General features: G+C 32.4%; 1 protein-coding gene across 2 annotated transcripts; it reads left to right on the forward strand.

Moving 5' to 3' along the window:
* The first annotated feature begins 9,784 nt into the window (after positions 1 to 9,784).
* On the forward strand, positions 9,785 to 18,994 carry LOC145612045 (protein PLANT CADMIUM RESISTANCE 10-like). 2 transcript variants are annotated; one of them, XM_081667423.1, is made up of 4 exons: positions 9,785 to 9,942; positions 10,380 to 10,619; positions 11,348 to 11,568; positions 18,404 to 18,994. In XM_081667423.1, exons 2-4 carry the CDS (start codon positions 10,445 to 10,447, stop codon positions 18,572 to 18,574), a joined length of 567 nt encoding a protein of 188 aa, XP_081523549.1. In that variant the 5' UTR covers positions 9,785 to 9,942; positions 10,380 to 10,444; the 3' UTR covers positions 18,575 to 18,994. The 2 variants fall into 2 exon arrangements, with proteins under 2 accessions (XP_081523549.1, XP_081523550.1); XM_081667424.1 differs by having other exon boundaries at positions 10,387 to 10,619.
* The last annotated feature ends 829 nt before the right edge of the window (positions 18,995 to 19,823 follow it).

Raw genomic sequence — 19,823 nt, forward strand, 5'->3', positions numbered from 1 at the left:
AATAACATGGACAATACAATTATAACATATTTTGTATATATTTTATTCTAATTTTGCATAGTGAAATAAAACATGGAAAAAAAAATAGTAACAGAGTCAATTAGACCAATTAGTATATGAAACTATATCTTAGCCCAATAGCCCATATGAGTGTTTAAAAAATTCAATGTTAAATGAGTAACATTTTTTTTAACGAAATATGCATTTTAAAATTATATATTATATATAATGGACAAAAATTATATTGAACCCCTATTTAGTGATGTTTTAGTCAATTTTTTTCTTTCACAAACCATGAGAATATGAGAATATTGGAGGTAAAAAAAAATTTAAAAAGAATATAATTTTAATCAAATTGTCTTCCTTTTTACATGATTACATGCATATACTATACGTAGGGCATGTTCACATTTACTGAATTGAGCTGAACTGAACAAGACTGAACTGAACTGAATTGATTGGAGCTGAACTAAACTAAACTGAAATGAATATATTATAAGAGAAGGAAATTAAGAGCTGAATTGAACTGAATTGAACTGATTGGAGTTAAACTGAACTGAACTAAACTGATTGAAGTTGAACTAAACTGAGTTGAACTGAAATTAAGCTGAAGTGAATAGGTTTGTGGTATATAGATTAAAGGTTTATAATGTTAAACTATGTTGCTATACTCCTTTCGGTTTCTTATGTTTTTCTAATCAAAGCATTACTAAAGCGAAATTTCAATTTCATAATAAAAAAAAATCTAATACAAATATTAAAAAGATAAAGTTGCACCTAAATGTAAAATGTTGTGCATTTAATACACTTTGTGATAGTAAGATTTTTTTTTTTGACAAAAAAAAAAAAAAAAAAAAAAAGTAAGTAATACTCTTTCATACATAAACTACTGAAAATTTTTAAAAATTGAATATTGCTATTTGTGTCCAATAAATATGACATTATTGAAAATTCCTAATAAGAAAAACATTTTAAAATTTCAAGGAATAAAGTTTGTTACAAAATTTTCATATTTAATGACAAAAAATAATTTTATCAAATTTAAAATATAATTTGAAGAATAAAATAGGTTGTAATGTGCTACTAAAATGAAAATAATGACATACAAATACATACTCCCTCTGCCGCTTTTTATAGTTCTCATTTTGACTAGGCACGTTTTCCAATGTAACATTTTGATCATAAATATCGTTAGATATGGAGTATGAAGTTATACTTATTTGCCTCAAAAAAAAAAATTTACTTATAATGATACGAATTAATAGATATGAAATTAATTTATTACATAAATAGAAAGATACGAATTAATAGATATGGAATTATTTTATTACATAAATAGAAATAAGAAAATCAAATTTATTACAATTATAAGATTTAGTGAATATTTGGTGTGTATTATAGAGTAGATAGTTGATGACATTGTCTTTAAAATAAATAAATAAAAAAAAGGTTTTGGAAGGAAAAAACAGCACCAGGAAGTGACATGTGTCATTCCTGGTATCTGTTTTAATATTATGTTATTGATTGATTCTTTTCTTAAATCTAACAACAAAAAAACATTAGTAAACCCTCCTCTCAAGAAATGTTCCAAATGCAACGGAGTATTATATACATACCTATACTAAAGTTGAGTTTATTAGAGTGCATTTTCCATCTTAAACTCTACTTATAATCTTTTTTTTTTTTTTTCAAAACAATTAATTTGCTTGTATATATACGCCCATTATTTTATTAAAGCAGCCAAGCCCTTTTGGCTTAATTTTTCTTGGTTTATGTTTGCACTTGACAAGGAGTTAATGGACTGATACAGGAATATCTCCCTATTGCTTAGCCGTAATTTTTCTTGGCTTGTGTTTGCACTTTACATGGAGTTATCGTCCGCTGCCGAAGGCTCTTGTCTTTGATGTTGTAGCATATTCTCGGAAATGTGATACAACAATCTACACCCTTATTTAAGTAGTGAAAAAACACAACGTGCTAACACTTTATAAAGAAATTTATGATATTAATATATCTTTTGCGCTCATTGACCTAATTGGAAACAAAAAGATACATCATATAGCAGTACATGGTACATCACAATACATATATAGGGCTTGTTTGGTTGACATTATAAAATGGGGGTATTGAAAATTGGAAAAATGGAAAAGAAAAATCCAACCTTTGAACATTTTCCTTACAAAAATCCAACCTTTTGATTATTCCTCAAAAATCCAACCTTTATACCCCTCCTTCCCCAACAGGTCCATTACATGTTGATGACCGGTTTTTCTAAGTTATAAGTCACGTGTCAGCTATTTATAGGTTAATCATTTTTTTTAATTATTAAAAAAAATTTAAAAAAAAAACAAAAAAAAAAAAAATCAGAATCCCTTTTCCACCACCACGACCTTCCCCTGCCACCACTCCCTCTCCCCCTCCCTCCCCTGCGCGCCCACCGCTCACCAGAAACAATGCACAGCCCACCGAAACGCAACACACACCACCACCACCTTCCCCTGCCACCAACACACACACCCAGCCACCAACAAAACCGCACAGCCACCAACTCCACCGCCCATCCACCTACACACATGCCCAGCCACCAACTCCACCGGCCAGCCACCACCTCCAAACCCAAACCCCGCTAACCGCCCAGCCGCAAAAAAAAAAAAAAAAAAAAAAATCAAAAGACCCCCCTTTTCTGTCACTACACCTCCCTTTTTCCGTCACATCAGCCACCCAAATCACCAACCTTCGATTCCCTTAACCTCGAAACCCTCCCTACCTGAAACCTAGCCCCTAAAAACCTCCCCGATCTGCCTGAAACACAGCCCATCCCACCCTTCGCAAATTGCAAGCCCTGACTCCATAGAGGAAGAGGTGAGAGAGAGATAGAGAGGGAGAATGAGAGTGAGGGAGGGGAGGAGAGGTGAAACGGCGGTGATGAGTGGTGGTGGCGGAGGTAGGGTTGGTGGTTTGAGTGTTTGAGGTGAGAGGAGAGAGAAAGAAGAGGAGTGAGATGGAAAAATGAGAGAATTAAAAAAAAAGAATTCTTTTTTAACCTGTTTATCAGGTCACAGGTAAAATGGACCTCTAGGGGAAGGAGAGTTATAAACGTTGGATTTTTGAGGAATAATCAGAAGGTTGGATTTTTGTAAGGATAAAGTGCAAATGTTGGATTTTTCTTTTCCATTTTTCCTTGAAAATTCATGGGAATTGATAAAGTGGGTACTTGTTTGGTTGACCTAAAAAAGTAAAAATGAGGGAAGTGAAAATTCATTCCCTCAAAACATGGGAAGTAAATTACCTAGCTCCCCCTAGGTAAACTACAATTCACGGGAATTTCAATTTCCCTCATCACCACTACAAGAAAAATGGCTTTTCGTAGCGATTATTTTGTATCGATTGTACATTCGCTACAATATGCAAGTATGTTTGTGAAATAATTAAGGAAGTCGTATCATTTTACAATCGCCATGGTTTTCCCACATAAAATCGATATGGAAAATATAATAATACATATCCACATTATTTTTACACATTTATATAATTTTGAGAAATCGTATCATTTACAATCGCCACTAAATCCCAAAAATCGATACGAAAAGCATTTTCTACACTAGATATAAAAATATTATTTGACAATGAATACATAAAATATGTCATACCTTATTGGTGAAACATTTAATATAAGAGTTTGAGGTTGCATGTTCGAATCTTGTAAAGATCATATGCATGTTATTTTTTTTTTAAAGAAAATGAGTTCAACATTTATAGCGATTGTAATCGCTACAATAATCACCACGATTGGATGTAGTTTTTCGTATCGATTATTGAGGCCAACCCCAGCGATATTGAAAACCACTACTAAAGGCTAAGGCAACGGGGGATATTGTATCGAATGACCATTCGTTGGGAGAACTTTATGTTGCAATTATAATCGATACTAAAGGTTAAAATAATCGCTACGAAAAGGTTATTTTCTTGTAGTGCACCAACCAAACACACTTTAGAAATTCCTAGGAATTTTATTAAGGAATTAAATTCCCACGAATTATAAATTTCTATGGGAAATAAATTCCCACATCAACCAAACAACACCATAGTAGTGGCATTATTACATAATAGTATTCAGATACACATGATTTTACAATGCTCAAAAGTTAACAGATAATCAGAAAATGAAATCGGACAAAATGCTTCTAACAATTTGGTTTTGCACTAAATTAACCCTATGCAACCCATAATTCCCTTAATAATTCCCTTGAATCTCTTCTTGCTTTCTTCCCCTTTTCACCGTAGTCAATTTGGTTTCCTTTTTTTCTAGTAAATCTACTTCGGCACAATCATAGATTTATTTCATTAGTTTCAATGTCCTTTAAACACAATTATGTGTAAGTCGTTGATTTCGACCTTCACAAAATATAGAAAAAAAAAGCTCCCATATAAAGCAACAACTTTTCGCTGTCTAGTGACTAATATTGTCATGTAATTAAATCATAATCCCCATTAAATTAAATGTAGAAAATTTTAAACTTTATTAGTCCATTCTTCATTTAATTTTTAATTAATTGACGGGTCTTAAGAAAAATTACAAAATTACACTTGGGAGTAAGAAGGTAACAAAACATTTTGAAAGGTACAATAGTCCGTGCAGTATTCATAAGAACAATCTCCCACTTTTTATATGGTAGGGATTTAAGTGCTCAATTAGGATCTTTTGCATTGTTTAACTTACCTAGTTTGACCAATGTTAATGTTTTATACCTAAGAAAAATATAATCTTGTGGGTACTTGATGGGATCATCTTACTAAAATAATTTATCAATATTCAATTATTGCGTTTTCATGATTCTACTCAATTATTGTAGCAACACATACCAAGATAAGTAAAAAAATGGACCTTGTATGTGAGTACTTTTATACTTTAAAAAAGAGAAAGATATAAAGTAAGGGATTTGTTAGATAATATTAGGCCCACAAAAAAGGGATGTAGCTTGTAGGTGATAAAAAATGAATAAAAGGTTATCATCAATAACTTTAATACTAAAACAGATACCGGGAGTGACACGTGTCTCATTCTGGTGCTGTTTAATACTAAAACTAAATCTTTTCTTTTTTGAAATATTTGTATATAAACATAATACTTTTTTTTTTTTTTTGAGAGAAAACATAATACTTTTATTCCAAATCTTTTATATTATCTTTATAATAATTATATTCTTTTTAGTTGGTATTCTTTATTCTTCCATGCATACACATTTAACTAAAATATTATTTCAACTCTTTTTTAATTATATTTTATACGGTGTGTTATTAGATTTTGCAAAAAAAAAAAAAAAAAAAAAAATAATTAAATTGATTTATATAAATTGATATTAAATAAATTACTTTAAAACATCGATCACTTCAATTTATTTCCACATAAATGATTTTGTTAGATATAAATATGAAATATTATTTGTAATTAATATATTTACATTTGTGTTGTGCTAATTAATAGTTTTACTAAAGATTTAGTCTGTTGTTTGATTAATATTTTGATGTTTTCTAAAAAGACATGAGATTATATATTATACTTTTTCTTTGCCTTTTAATATGGATTGAAACAATATGATTTTGTTAGATATAAATATGAAACATTATTTGTAATTAATATATTTACATTTGTGTTGTGCTAATTAATAGTTTTACTAAAGATTTAGTCTGTTGTTTGATTAATATTTTGATGTTTTCTAAAAAGACATGAGATTATATATTATATTTTTTCTTTGCCTTTTAATATTGATTGAAACAATATAATTTCTATATATTTGATGTGTATATTTTATCAAATTTTATTTGTTAGATATAATCATTTTTTTTATTTAATAAATTAGACTTACCGTGCATGGCACAGGGCCTAAGTTAGGTAATTAATAAATGTGAGATATACTTATGTGTCAATTAAATTCATTAAAGTTCGTTTAATCATAATAGTCATTGAATTAAGTAAAAAAAAACTTGTATTACCCGTGCATGCACGGGATCTATACTAGTAAAAGAAATAAAGTAAAAGCGAGTAGGTTCCTAAAAAAAAAAAGGTGAGTAGAACTTTTTTTTGAAGGGAAAAAAAAGTGAGTAGAACTTTGAAAACGTATGAAAACAAAAAGGAAGTAAATCTAAGGAAAACGGAGGAAAAGGTAACTTTTTTTTTTAATTAAAGATATTAATTGTAATGAGGTTTCTTTTGCTCAATGGTGTGAGGAGTTTCCAAAAAAAAAAAAAAAAAAAAAAAGTACTCCCTCCGTGTATTAATAAGTGTTACAGTTTGATTTTTTTTACTATTCACATAATGGTTTTGACTTAATTATTTTACTAATTTAAATAAAATAAATGTTATTGTATAATATATTGTTGGATTCGTCATAATTCATACTTTCATAATATCAAATTTTTTATTATTTTATTAAAATGGTCAAAGTTGTATCTCAACATGCGTGTTTGGTTAAACTGTAACACTTAAAAAATACAGAGGAAGTAACAGATTTGCCTTGGTGGGATCTGGTTTGAAGCTTGTAATGGAGAGTGTGACTGCGTCGAAATTTGTGGGTAAAAAAAAAGGGAACGAGGAGTTAATCAGCAAGGTTGTGGGTCTAGCTAGGGAGTATGCAAAAGCGAAAGTGAGTAGAAAGCATTACCTTCGAGCTAGAATCCACCTCTTGAAGGTTGTTATAAGGTGAACTTTAGATGTAGCTTTTTTTAAAGCTGATCAAAGTCAGCTCGACCCGAATTTGGGTAGGTTTTTCCGGCCCGAAATTAGGTCGGGTCCGGCCCAGCTGTTAAAATTTTGGGGCGGGCTTGGGAATGCATTATTATGCAATTTTAATTGGGTTTTTTTTGCCCGGTCCAATATGGCCAGTAAAGCCCGCATGACTTGACAATTTTGGGTGGGTTTGGGCACGTAATTTTTGGCTCGAAGCTTGGCCTGGCCCTAGAAATAAACTGATTTTTTTGCCTCGGCTAGGCCCGACTCGCACAATGATCACCTATTTTCTCTACTTTTTTTAGGACAACAAGATGGGTTTGGCTGGAGCTACTTGTGAGCATGACCATTTTGGGACGTTGTGATCGAAGCTACTTGTGTACAGGTGATGGTATGTCGCGTTAGGTGCTTGCATGGCGTGCCAGGCCCGCGATTTTCAGGAAATATGTGCTTTTATGCTTCACGAATTTTTTAATAATTTTAATCTGCTTATCAGCTTCATGCATATTAGAAGTTCTAGAACTCCCTATAAAGCTTGGATTGGGTTGTGGATTGATTATTTTTGGGATTGGGCTTAGGAATATAAGGAAAGGATTAAATAAAAAGTTTGGGCTTAATATGGGCTAGATTAATGGAATGAACTTGATTTATAAAGTAAAATCAAGTGCTCCTTTATTCCATTATTCTACTCGAATCAGATGGTGATGAAAGATTTTACTCATCATCAAATTTCGATTGGGGAAATATTTTTAAGTGTCTACAATCATCTTCTTTGACTACATCGTCATCCTAAAGACCAAATTTTCTCCTAGTAAGATCAAACCCATTATTCTCCTTCAATATCAGTCAACCAAACTCAGCTTCTTTTTCGGTGCTTCTTCAAAATCATACAACATTACATATGGACAACGAATTGGAGAATAGTATCAATGCCAAACTAGGTTATGATTTTACATCGGCATCGCCTCTTCTTCGACTGTATTGTCACTGCCTCTTCTTCAAGGGTCATTTCGAATATGTCGTTGTCCTTGTTTAATTTATGTCGGCGGATTCAAAGTTAGTAATACTTTATCTAATTATGTTATTGAAAACTACAAATTAATGTTATTTACTAATTGTATTTTAATAGTAAGGTTTCCAAATTTTGAAATTTAAATCAAATTTTGAAATTTTGATTGGTTATCAATTAAAGGTCGAAAAATTTATTTTATTAAAATAATAATTTATGAGATTAATAATTGTCCAACATCCCAAACCAAATACGGAGTAGTATTTAACGAGAATTGAGTAACTTTATACGGAGTATTAGATTAATTTTAAGCTGTCTTATACTCCGAGAAAAGCTAGTATGAAACTGGTTTACAATAATGTTATTGTGGACTCGAGGTTCATACACGCACAACTGATATTATATTAAATATATTGACCCTAATTTAAACATAGTGACCTTTATTAAAACTTGTGTGACCTTTACTATTATTGTAAACATGAAGGTGTCAGCCGACGTTATGTTGAACATAGTGACCCCAATTTTAACATATAAACCTTTACTGTATTATTCATATTGACTAGTATAATTCATATTGACTAGTATATAAAAACTTTCAATAAAAAAAAAGACCTTTATAATAACAAATAACACAATGATTAACCTTTATTATGAAATAGAGACCTTATTTTATTACAAAAAAAAAACCATATTATTTCTAATATTAGTGTTTCACAATAAATAAATTACAAAAACTTTTGCATGCCCCTAGTTTACAATAATTTTATTGTGCATCGAACATTTTTACGAAAAGTGACCCTTTTTTCTTACAAAAGTGACCCTTTTTATGTACAAAAGTGACTCATATTTTTACAAAAATGACTTTTTTTTTTCCTTCACAAAATTACCCTTTTTTCACAAAATGACCCTTTTTTCACAAAAGAGATCATTTATTTTCACAAGAGTGACCCTTTTTCTTCACAAAAATGCCCCTTTTTTTTCACAAAAGTAATTAAGCTACATATGCAAAACAGAGTATAAAATCAACAAAAATAAACACAAAATTAACAATAGTTATGAAAAAAAGTACAATCACTCAAACAAATCAAACTAATAAAGATCCACATCATATAACAACAAAAAAATAAAATAATAAAAAAAGTTAATCAAGAGTTCTGACATTGTCATTGATATAGTGAACTTTATCAATTCATCTCGTAGGTCGTAACCCCAAATCAACCCAGAAAAGTAGTGAAGAAACAAAACCTAGTTATTGTAGTATTTATCATATCTCACAATTGATATAGAATTAAAGGGGAAAACAATTGAATTGATTTTGAGTTATATATATTGATGTATATTGGGAATCAATTGGGATGAGAGAGAAAGTGGAAAGAATTATGAAATTTTCATTAAAATTTGAGAAAGAGAAGATTTCAGAATAGTGCAAAGGAGTGATTTTTTTTAGTAGAGGAAGATGGTCTGTCTATGTCGTCAAATATCAGTTTTTCTGTTGGCTGCTATATACTTGAAGAGGAAGATGGATCTTGAAAGAGGAAGGAAAAAGAAGTAAAAGTAGTAAGTTTCTTTGGCCATTCAATAATTTACTGTAAACCGGACTTTTTGTATATACTTCCTTGTCAAATATAAATTAAAAAAAAAATTGTATACTTCCTCCGTTCTGTCAATATTGCAACAATGGACTTTTTGCACTATTCATCACTCTTGTTTGACCATATAATTATGATTTATACGTTAAACAAAATATAGTCATGTGGGATTTTGTTGGATTCGTCTCATAAAATACTTTCACAATATCAAGTTTTTATAATTTTTACTCTTACACAATTATAGATATTTAGCATATAAAATGTGCATTGGGATGTGTAATTTCTTCCTTGTTGCAATATTAATAGAACGGAGAAAGTATAATGCTTCCGTTACATATTTTTTGCAACGATTAGACATTTTCTTTTCCTCTCATTTTATGTCAAATCGTTGCAAAGGAGGCAGTACTTCCTATAAGGCTAAAATGAACTCGGTAGTCGCCAGTCGGTACTCCCCAACATACAATTTCCCTCTAACCCAAAGATTAATTTTTGTTTAAAAAATTCCCCAGATTTGAGGAACATATAAGATCAACAGGAAATACAAAACTTTTTCGACCAGATTGGAATCTCGTCATTTTTCTGAATTCGAATTGGAGAAGTTTCGCAAACTCTCGTAGGTAAAAAATGTTTTTTTTTTCAATTATTACTTAAGTAATTTATAACCTAAAAAAAAAAAAAGAAAAACAGGTTTGAAGGTTCAATTGTTCATAAAACCCTTCAAACCAATTCTTGGGTATTGCTGTTTTTTCATTTTTGTATTTAACAGGAAAATCTGGGTTGTTATTCTGTTGTTTTGTTGATTATTCTTGGATTTCTTGAATTTGATATTTTCCTTTTTGAATAATTTCTGGGTGCTGTTTCAATCAAATTCTTGGTTTTTGCTGTCTTTCTATTTTTGTAATTCATGGCAAAATTCTGGGTTTTTATTTTATACATTCATATTATTTAACTTTACTGTTGTTTTAATTTTCTTGGATTAATTGAATTTTGAATTTTTCTTTTTGAATAATTCCTGGGATTTTGCAATTGATTTATTTCTTGGAAATCTTTAAAGTTTGCAGCTGATTGAAGAGAGGATTTGAGCAGTGTTTTATTTACTTTCAATTCTGAAGAACAAATATGAAAGGAAATAGGAGCTATGTGCCACCTCCTTATATACCTCTGGGGCAGTCTGAGGAAGATTATGAAGCTTTAGCTGCAGGGAACAGTGATGTTCAAGCTTCGACTTTGATTAGTGATGGCACTGTGCAATGGTCCTCTGGAATATGTGCTTGTTGCGACGATACACCGAGCTGTATGCTACTATCTGACTTGTGACACTTGATTAAAACACAAGGATGAGTTTGTCAAAGGTGCAATTTGAGCATATTTAAAAAAAAAAAAAACTGAAATATGTAGTTGTAGGTGATATTTATCTTTTTGCATTATAGAGAATTAATGACTTACTTAGATTGTCATATTTGATATTCCTTCACAAAACTCTAACTTCATATTTGATACTGCCTCTGATTCGATTTAAGCTCAGCTAATGGTTTTATGCATGTAGGTTTACACTTTGCAATATACAATTACCACCAGATTAGTTTTTGAGTTTTCCATCAAATTAATTGGTCCTACCACATGCTCTTCGACTATATTTGATGTTCTAAGAAATGCATTATGTCATCGAGTCTCTTCTAATGTGTCTTGCTCTTGCCTATCTTGGAGTAATATTCCCATCAATAAGTTTTCATTTTGGTGCCCAGTCCCAGTGTACACAATTGTTTTACTCCATTTTCCTTTTCTTTTTTAACAAAAACTCTAAATAATGTCAGTATTTTATTTGAGAGTTGTACAAGCTACTTAGGTTGGGTCATTGAATTGGGAATACTGCAAATCAGAGATAACTGAGTGGGTTTTTCATATTTTGGATACCCAGAACAGAAAATTTTCATTAATATTACCCTTAGTGTTATTTTACTTGTATGTTTATTTAATACATTGTATCTGGATACCTTACTTTGTCCTATTTACTCAATGCAGGTTGTATAGGTACCTTTTGCCCCTGCTATCTCTTTGCTAAGAATGCTGAGTTTCTGGGTTCTGGAACTCTGGCAGGACCTTGTGTGGTTCATTGTATGCTTTGGACCCTAGCCAGCAGTGGTTGTTTCATGTATTGTATACTTTTGGGGTTGCCTGGATGCCTTCTTTCGTCCTATGCATACAACTATCGAAAGATACTTCGAACCAAGTATAATCTGCCGGTAAGTCATCTCGTTATATTTGCTTTCTTGGCTTTATATTTCCCATACATAGGAGATGTAATTCCATAAACCTGGAGAATGCTTCTAAATTTCATCCTTGCTTCTTGTAGTTGTGTAGTGTATGATTATTGGAGGTGTATGAATTGCTGTTTTTTGCTGTCTGCTTTTTAGACTGTCACTAAATTATTCTTTTTACGATTAGTTCCTTTTATAGAAGACATAACTTCAGGGATCGTTTGGTTAGAGAGGATTTAGGAAAAGATATGAGATTCTGAGGAAAGGGAGAGATAAGGAAAAGGCATTAAAACTCCAAATTTCCTTGTGTGTTTGGGTTGACAAGTAAAAGGGAATCAAAGCCTACGGCAACCACCCTCTCTCCGTTTCGTTATATTTTCTTCCACCACCAAGCCTACTCTCAATCTTCACTAGATCGTCTTCCACCACCGACCCACTCTCTTTCCTCACTCTATCTTCTTAATTTTTCTACAATCTTCTAGATCTTCACCAAAACCATACCCCACCATATATGGTACGGAAATACGGTTTTGGTCGCAATTGTACTAATGTTCACAGTGTTATGTGAACAGAGTTGATGCGTTGATCTCAGACTGTTTTGTGGTTGTCACGTGATACAAATATGATTCTAAAGTCTTTTATGACCATAATAAATTGTATGCGATTAGATTAGTTAGAGTAGATTATTTGAGGCTAAGAGCCAATATATGGGAGACATGAGAGATTTTTCACGCTGTCTTTGAATAGCAACTAACTTGTGAGTGAAACACAGGATGTAATGTTCAATTCAGGGATGGAACAAGTTATTCAGATGAGGATATGAGATCACTGGTTTTTGAAATGCCCCTTATTCAACATGAAAAATCCTTTACAATATGGCCTAACATAAATAATACAGCTGTATTTTTGTACTATGCCATCTCCATTACTGCATTGCACAATTGAGAGTTTTAGGTCCAAATCTGACCTTAAAATTCCAAAATTTGAGCATTTATGGTCAAATAATGCTCAAATTCGACCATCAATTTTATTTTTAATTTTTATTTATTTATTTATATTATTCTTATATCGTGGTCAGTCTTTTTAAATCTCTCTCTTTCTCTTATTTACCTTTTCTCTTTCTTGGTGGTTGTGGTTGACTTTTTATTGACAAGTAAAGATCTTTTGTCAAAAGGGAAAGTGACAAAGAAATCAAAAGCCTACAACCACCAAAACACAAACCAGCACTTAACTTCCACCTTCTATGAAGGGTGGAAGCAGAGCATCATTAAAAGCCTACACAATAAGCCAACATCATTCTCTATCAGTCTTCATTAAGCCTACAAGCAACATTAAAAGTTATCTCCTTAAAAACCTGATCAGCAGACTTCCTATTCTTGCCAAAACATCTGCCATTCCTTTGCCTCATAGATTGCTTCTTTGCCATTATATCCAGCATTTCTGTTACAATGTAGCATGCGTAGAACTTTATCCCAAAAAGAAAAGAGTAGCTGCAAGTAAAAAACAAGTGTTGAACTGTTTCTCCTTGCTTTCGACATAAAACACACTCCTGATTAACGTGAATCACCCAAGAGAGAAACCTGTCATTTTTATTTGGCCTAATTTGAATAACTAACCTAGAACAAACTTCTCGGACTCGCTTTATTGCAATGAATTACTCTTCTCCAATCCAATTGTTTCAAGTTCGCCTCTTAAATGCTTGTAAAGTTTAGGATACAAATCAAGTCCCAAGCAATAGGAGTTTTTTCAGAGCTAGAAATATCACCGTTCCAAATAAAAGTTCTACAGATAAGTTCAATAGCTCTAATGACTTTCTTAGGGAGTAAGAAAGTCTGGCTTCAATAAGGTGCAGACTGATGTGATTGGAGTCTTGCAACATTAGAAAGCTTCTTAACTACCCGATTTCAACCTACTAATATATTTATCAGCCGTGGGTTTGCGCTTTTATAGAGAGCGTGTAACTTGATAAAGGAGTACCCAAATATGTAAAGAGTAAAATTTCTTTAACCACTCCAAGATCAGAGACTACATGACAGTGTTTGAAAAAGCGCGCCTAGGCGCTGAGGTGCAAAGCGATTGGGGGTAAGCACTTTTTTTTGGCCTGGGGTAGGCGATTTTGATTAGGTGCACCCAGGCGCACATGAAGCAAAATTCTGCCAATATTTTTCAATTTTCTATGTAGTGCGCCTCACTTCAATGAGGCGCGACCAAGGCACTGCATATCCCTTATCGCCTCAGCGCACCTTGTGCTTTTTTTATACATTGCTACATGATCTTGACCTCGAATTATCAGTTGCTAAGCCTATGGTGGGGTCTAACGCTCTCAATTCAACAAATGTAGTATGGTCGCTAACACATCAGAATTGCTAATTGTAATCGAAAGTAAGATCTTTCGATTCAACCTCTTATTAACATGAATTAATCAAACAATTAATCAGGTTGTAAGATTTATCAAATCATAAAACACTATCAATTTGTGATATCAATAATCAAAATATCAATCAATATTCATTATGTAAAGGTAAAATTGGCTACAACAACATGAATTTTTAACAAGTTGCACTCTGCAGCACGAACATTGACTAGTAGCTCAAACAACACGACCTATAATATAAGGCGCACAAAACATCATAAAAAAGTGTTGCCACCTGAGATTCTACTGGAAACAACCCATATGTAATATTTTATTATTTTATTAGTTTTTAAATGCAATTATGTTAGGTTTTTTGGTTAAAAAATTAAATTACAATGTAATTAGTAGAGGCTAGGAGGTCACGTGCTTCTTTCTTTCTCAATTACTTCACTTTCCTTCCTACATTCAATCATACTGACATTCATCCCAATTTTTAAAAAAAGGCAAACAATTTTTACAAGTGCTTCCAAATTTTCATTATTGTTTTTGTTTGCCTTCTTCCTAAACGATGAACACTAGGTTGAGCTCGAGCTTTCTGGGTTTGTAAACTTACAAACACAAGGATCACGCTCGCGTGATTTCACTTTGATTGGATCTTCTTCTTCGCCTATCAATGGTGTTCTTCATCCATGTGAGGTTTTCTTTTCTTTTCTTTTGTTTGTTTGTTTGTTTTTTTTTTTTTTTTTTTTTTTTTTTTTTTATTATTATTATTTTTTTTAAATTTTTAAAAAATTGGCATGAATGTCAGTTTGATTGAATGTGGAAGGAAAGTGAAGTAATTAAGAAAGAAAGAAGCACGTGACCTCCTAGCCTCTATTAATTACATTGTAATTTTATTTGTTTAACAAAAAAGCCTAATATAATTGCATTTAAAACTAGTAAAAAAAAGAAAATAATAAAATATTACATATGGGTTGTTTTCGGTAAAATCTCAGGTGGCAACACTCATTTATGATGTTTCGTGCACTTTATGTTATAGGTCGTGCTATTTGAGATACTAGTCAAAGTTCATGCTGTCGAGTGCAACTTGTTAAAAGTTCATGCTGTTGCGGCCAAATTTGCCTTATATAAACATGGATTCTTAAACCCTAAAATAAAACTACTCAAGCATGAAATAAATAATTAAAACTAAAGATAAGAAAGAACCCATAATTGAAAGCAATAAATAAATAAATAAAATAGGAATAATTGACAAGAATAATCCCAACTTTACCTCATTCGCCCAAAATAATCCCAATTTTGGATTATTTTTTAATAATCCGAACTTTGATATGAATTTGCTTTAAATGGTCCCAAGTGACCGGTGACCTATTGAGTAGGTAATTTTTTTTATAAAATGTTTAATTTACACGTGTCACCATGTGATTGGTCAAAAATATATTTTTATTTTTATTTTATTTTTTAAAACATGATTATTTGTTACTAGTTAACACTTAATTAACTGGTTAAATATTAAACTAAAAAAGCAAATTAATGCTGCAAATCACGCCAACCACCAAGACCAACCGACCCACCACCTCCACGTACAAGATCTGCGGTTAAAGGAGACTCAACGGACCGGTTGGATGAGCCTAGGAAGAGAACAAGCCGACTCTGGGCGGCACGCAGGAGTGGAAAAGAACAACGACGGCTGATTCGATGGTTGGCCGTTGGTTTTTAAGGGTTTCGGTCAAGGTAGCAGTCCACCGATCAAACGAGTCTACTCACCGGAGCTGCTGCCGTGCTAAGGCAGTCTCTTCAGTCGATTCTTTCGTCTGCCAATTACGAGGTTTGGTCCAATTCTTCTGAGTTTAGGATTGTGGCGTTTTTGGCTGACATTGCTGCTGCTAATTCTGCTAGAAGGTCAGCCATTGTTGCTGCTGGTGGACGTGGTGGTAGAGATGTTGATCGGCTACTGGGCTGGTGGTGGTGGTAGAGTTGTTGCTAAAAGGTCCGGTTCTAGGGGCAGGGGACCCTGGGCTGCGCGGGAGTGTGGTGCCGGAGAGGGTGGCTAGAGCTGCCGGGGAGGGGGTGGTGGGTTCTTAGTTAATTAATTTAATTAGGGGGCGTTTGGTTCACGAAATATAGGTATGAGGTATGGGTTTAGAATGACTAAAACCCATACCATATGTTTGGTTGACAAAAATATGAATTTCAAACCCATACCTCAAACCCATGAGGTATGGGGTTTAGAAACCTTGGGGGGGAGGTGGGTTTGGCTCATTCCATTCCCTTAGGTATCAAATAAAAGGAGAGAATAGTGAGATATTCCATTCCAGAATTAAACCAAATACATGGTATTAAGTATCAAGTTCCAACCCGATACCACCTTAACCCCATTCCTGATTCCAACCCCATACCACTTTGTGAACCAAACGCCCCCTTAATTTTTAAATCTTTTTTCTTTTTTTTTTTTAAAAATAAATTTTTATTTATTTAATTGACCAATTACGTTATGACACGTGTCATTTAACTTGTTATAACAAGTTAAATAACCGGTTGGGACCATTAGAAGCAAATTCATATTAAAGTTTGGATTATTAAAAAATAATTGAAAGTTGGGATTATTTTGGGTGAATGTAGCAATGTTGGGATTATTCTGGTCAATTTTTCCAATAAAATTAAGAGAAAAAAAAAAAAAAAAAAACTTCAATGATTTGAAATAATAAACTTAAGAATCATCTAGGAAGAATCCATAGAGATGCCATAAGAAACTAGGGATAAAAGAAAAACTTCAACGAACGTAAAATAATAAAAGGCATGAGGGAAAATAGTACTTATAACTATTATAAGCTTCCTAAATTCTAATCTAAAAATAATTAAACAAAAGAAATAAGAAAATAAAGTACATAAGCATAACGATTGGTTAATGGTGATGATGATGATGCAATGATAATAAGCAAACACACATCTGACATGCTACGAGGGTAGATTCGAAGCTTGGACGTTGAGACCACAGCTTGTCCAGCGGACATAGGGAAATTTTGCTGTCTATATCTCTTTTTATAAGAAGCGTATATGGGGGTGACCTATCATTAAAAAACTCTCCAAGTATAGTTTCCAATGCAACTTGAATTACTTCTGATGCTGTAGAACTCTAGTTATGATCAGACAAAGGTTAGTTTTGCCACTTTGTAACCATCGTTTAACTTCGTTCAATCAATGAATCAAAGCCTTAATCCCATAAATGGGGTTGGCTATATGAACCAAAAGTGATTATTTTGTGTAGTCATCAATCGTTTAACTTCGTTATTAACTCAAATTCATTCTTGAAAGGTGCATAGCGACCATTGTGGATGCTATTTTCATTTATCTTTCATAATTTCCTCAAGTAAACATCCACGAATATAAACTCTTCAATCAACAAACTTGATCAATCAACTTTCTGTTTAAATATCAATCGAATCAACTTTAACCACTCCTAAAGCATCCAAATGATGTGAAAATCACTTAAAACATTTAGAAAACACAAAAGAAGCGTAATAGAGCACAAAATGAAAAACTTGTGCAAATATGACCCAAAAAACGTCTAAAAGACCTAAAAATAACTAAAGAAGCAGCATAAACATGCCTCTAAATTCTACATGTATATGATTCATTAAGGGGTAAAAAAAATAACTGAAATGACCTGAAAACAACAAAAAAGGAAAGTGGGGGAATGTTGTCATGTAACTATGTTTTACAAAAAATGAAGCTTTTTAAGAAAAAAATGAAGTAGGTGTTGCCAAAGTGAGGTTTGAAATTAGGATGAGTGACGGTTTCTTTTTGCTGTAAAAGAGGGAAGTGAGCGTTATGGGGACATATCGCAGCAACAAATTTTAAAAGGTTTAAAGGAAGCATCTCTTCTTTCCATCCACTACTTCCTCTCCTCCACCCCAAGTCAAAAGGCATGGATGGGGTGCCATCCACCTCTAGTCCACCAGTGCCAATGTTTTGCTCTTCATCTTCTCATGATGTTGACTTACATTCGAATATGGATTAGAATAATTTATTGAATTTACTGCTATGATTAAGGCAATTTGCACTTGCAGAGGAGGAATAATGGACTTTATTTTGTCTATTAGTGACATTGTGCTCAACAATGAAGATTACATGATTATATTCCATCAGTGTTCTCTACAAATGTACTCTTTATGATAGGATTATGAAAACTATGCCAATTGTCAGTTCAACCTAGACCTGCGAAAATGTACTCAATCTGAAGGTCATAAAGCTCACATTATATAAACTGTGATTACGTTCATCTTGTTCCAGTTATATTCTATTTTAGTATTTGTATTTTCTACGTTTCTTTGCTTAGATTTCTTTCATTGCAGATTTCCCATAGAATTCTGCTGTTATAATTTCTTTTTGATCTATAGGATGGTTTTAGTTTTTCCTTAAACCTTTAGCTTCATTGTTTTAATCTTTGGTATTTTTGTGACGCAGGAGGCACCCTGTGGAGATTTTGCAACTCATTTTTTCTGTCATCAATGTGCCTTGTGTCAAGAATACAGGGAGATCTGTGAAAGATCTGGTGATCCCAATTACAGTGACCCTAAACGACCTGTAATTACCGCTCCACCTGTTCAGAAAATGGAACCTCGTCCAGGAGAGTGATGCTTCGTTGTAATATCCCGGCTTGTCGGCCATGCTGCGACTCTGATTTCAAGTTATCATCATAGAGTCCTAGGCTGTCAATGTTGTGCTTTGTAAATTGTTTAGTCTCATGTCATGGATATCAATATCTTTCTGTGAGACTTGGAGAAATTATGTAATCATCTTTCTCACAGATCTTTTTATATACTTGTAATCATAGTGGAAAATGGAACTAAAAAGTAGAAAGGGGGCTTGAATCTGTTGGACGTGTACTGATGCAAAAACCGAGTTTTGTTTGAAACAATGGTAGACCAAGTCTATTATTTTCTTTCTCGTATAGGATAAGTGTAGTAGTTGTATTTTCATGATCACTAATGTACAACTTTGATACATTTTTATCTTTGATTATGAATTTCTTTGTAGTGAAGTTTAGGAAATTTTGTAAATAATCACCCCAAATACACTACTTGAATTTACCATCTGTTTTTTTATGAAATTAAAAAATACCACCCAAAAACGCAAATTAGTAGGTTTTTCCCCCCTTATTTTGGCATGTTATCTGATTGAGCAACGCCCTGAAGTATTACATAGAGCAACGCCCTGAAGTATTACATACACAAATACACTTCATTTTCAATTCACAATATTTTGAAGTTACGTCATTCAACTTAAATTAGTGGACAAGTCTTTTGTTATTAATGTCAATTTGTGGGATCAAACTTTACATTAGCTAGAGCTTGTTTTATTCACCTTATTTTCACTTATTTCATGTCTAATTCGTTTAGATAAGTTTAGTTAAGTTCATATAAGTTAAGTTTAGGAAAAATAAATGTTGATAAGGGTTACCCAAGTGTAAATTACAACTAAATTAACTTTTAATAAAAGTAGATAAATTTAGTTAAGTTCATATTAGTGAAAATTAGGTGAATAGAATACCCTAGGGTGGCCTACACGCGCGATGCGCGCAAAGGGCTAGCTCTTAAAATTTTTTCAAATGAATTTTTTGTAAGCTTTGGTCATTCGGAGTTTTAAAATGTGAAATGTTCGTTGTAGCTAAAAACTTAATAATATAAGTTCTTCACTTAGCTATACTTTTCCTCTTAAATTCTCTCCATAATTTATTAATACCAAAAATTTTTCCTATCATCGATTTTCCTTAATTTTAGGATTCTTAAGTTCTTTATACGTCTTAATAAGATCTGCTCACATATCACTTTTTAATATGAATGCCATTCAAATTCCATAATGTTGTTTATGTATCATCAAACAA

Source organism: Chenopodium album, chromosome 24 (assembly GCF_948465745.1).
Source record: "Chenopodium album chromosome 24, dcCheAlbu1.1, whole genome shotgun sequence".
NCBI lineage: Eukaryota > Viridiplantae > Streptophyta > Magnoliopsida > Caryophyllales > Amaranthaceae > Chenopodium > Chenopodium album.

Coding starts and splice junctions, on each gene's coding strand:
- LOC145612045 (XM_081667423.1), top strand. CDS start 10,445: ATGAAAGGAAATAGGAGCTATGTGCCACCTCCTTATATACCTCTGGGG. Junction 10,620..11,347: donor TTGCGACGATACACCGAGCT/GTATGCTACTAT, acceptor TACTCAATGCAG/GTTGTATAGGTACCTTTTGC. Junction 11,569..18,403: donor GAACCAAGTATAATCTGCCG/GTAAGTCATCTC, acceptor TTTGTGACGCAG/GAGGCACCCTGTGGAGATTT.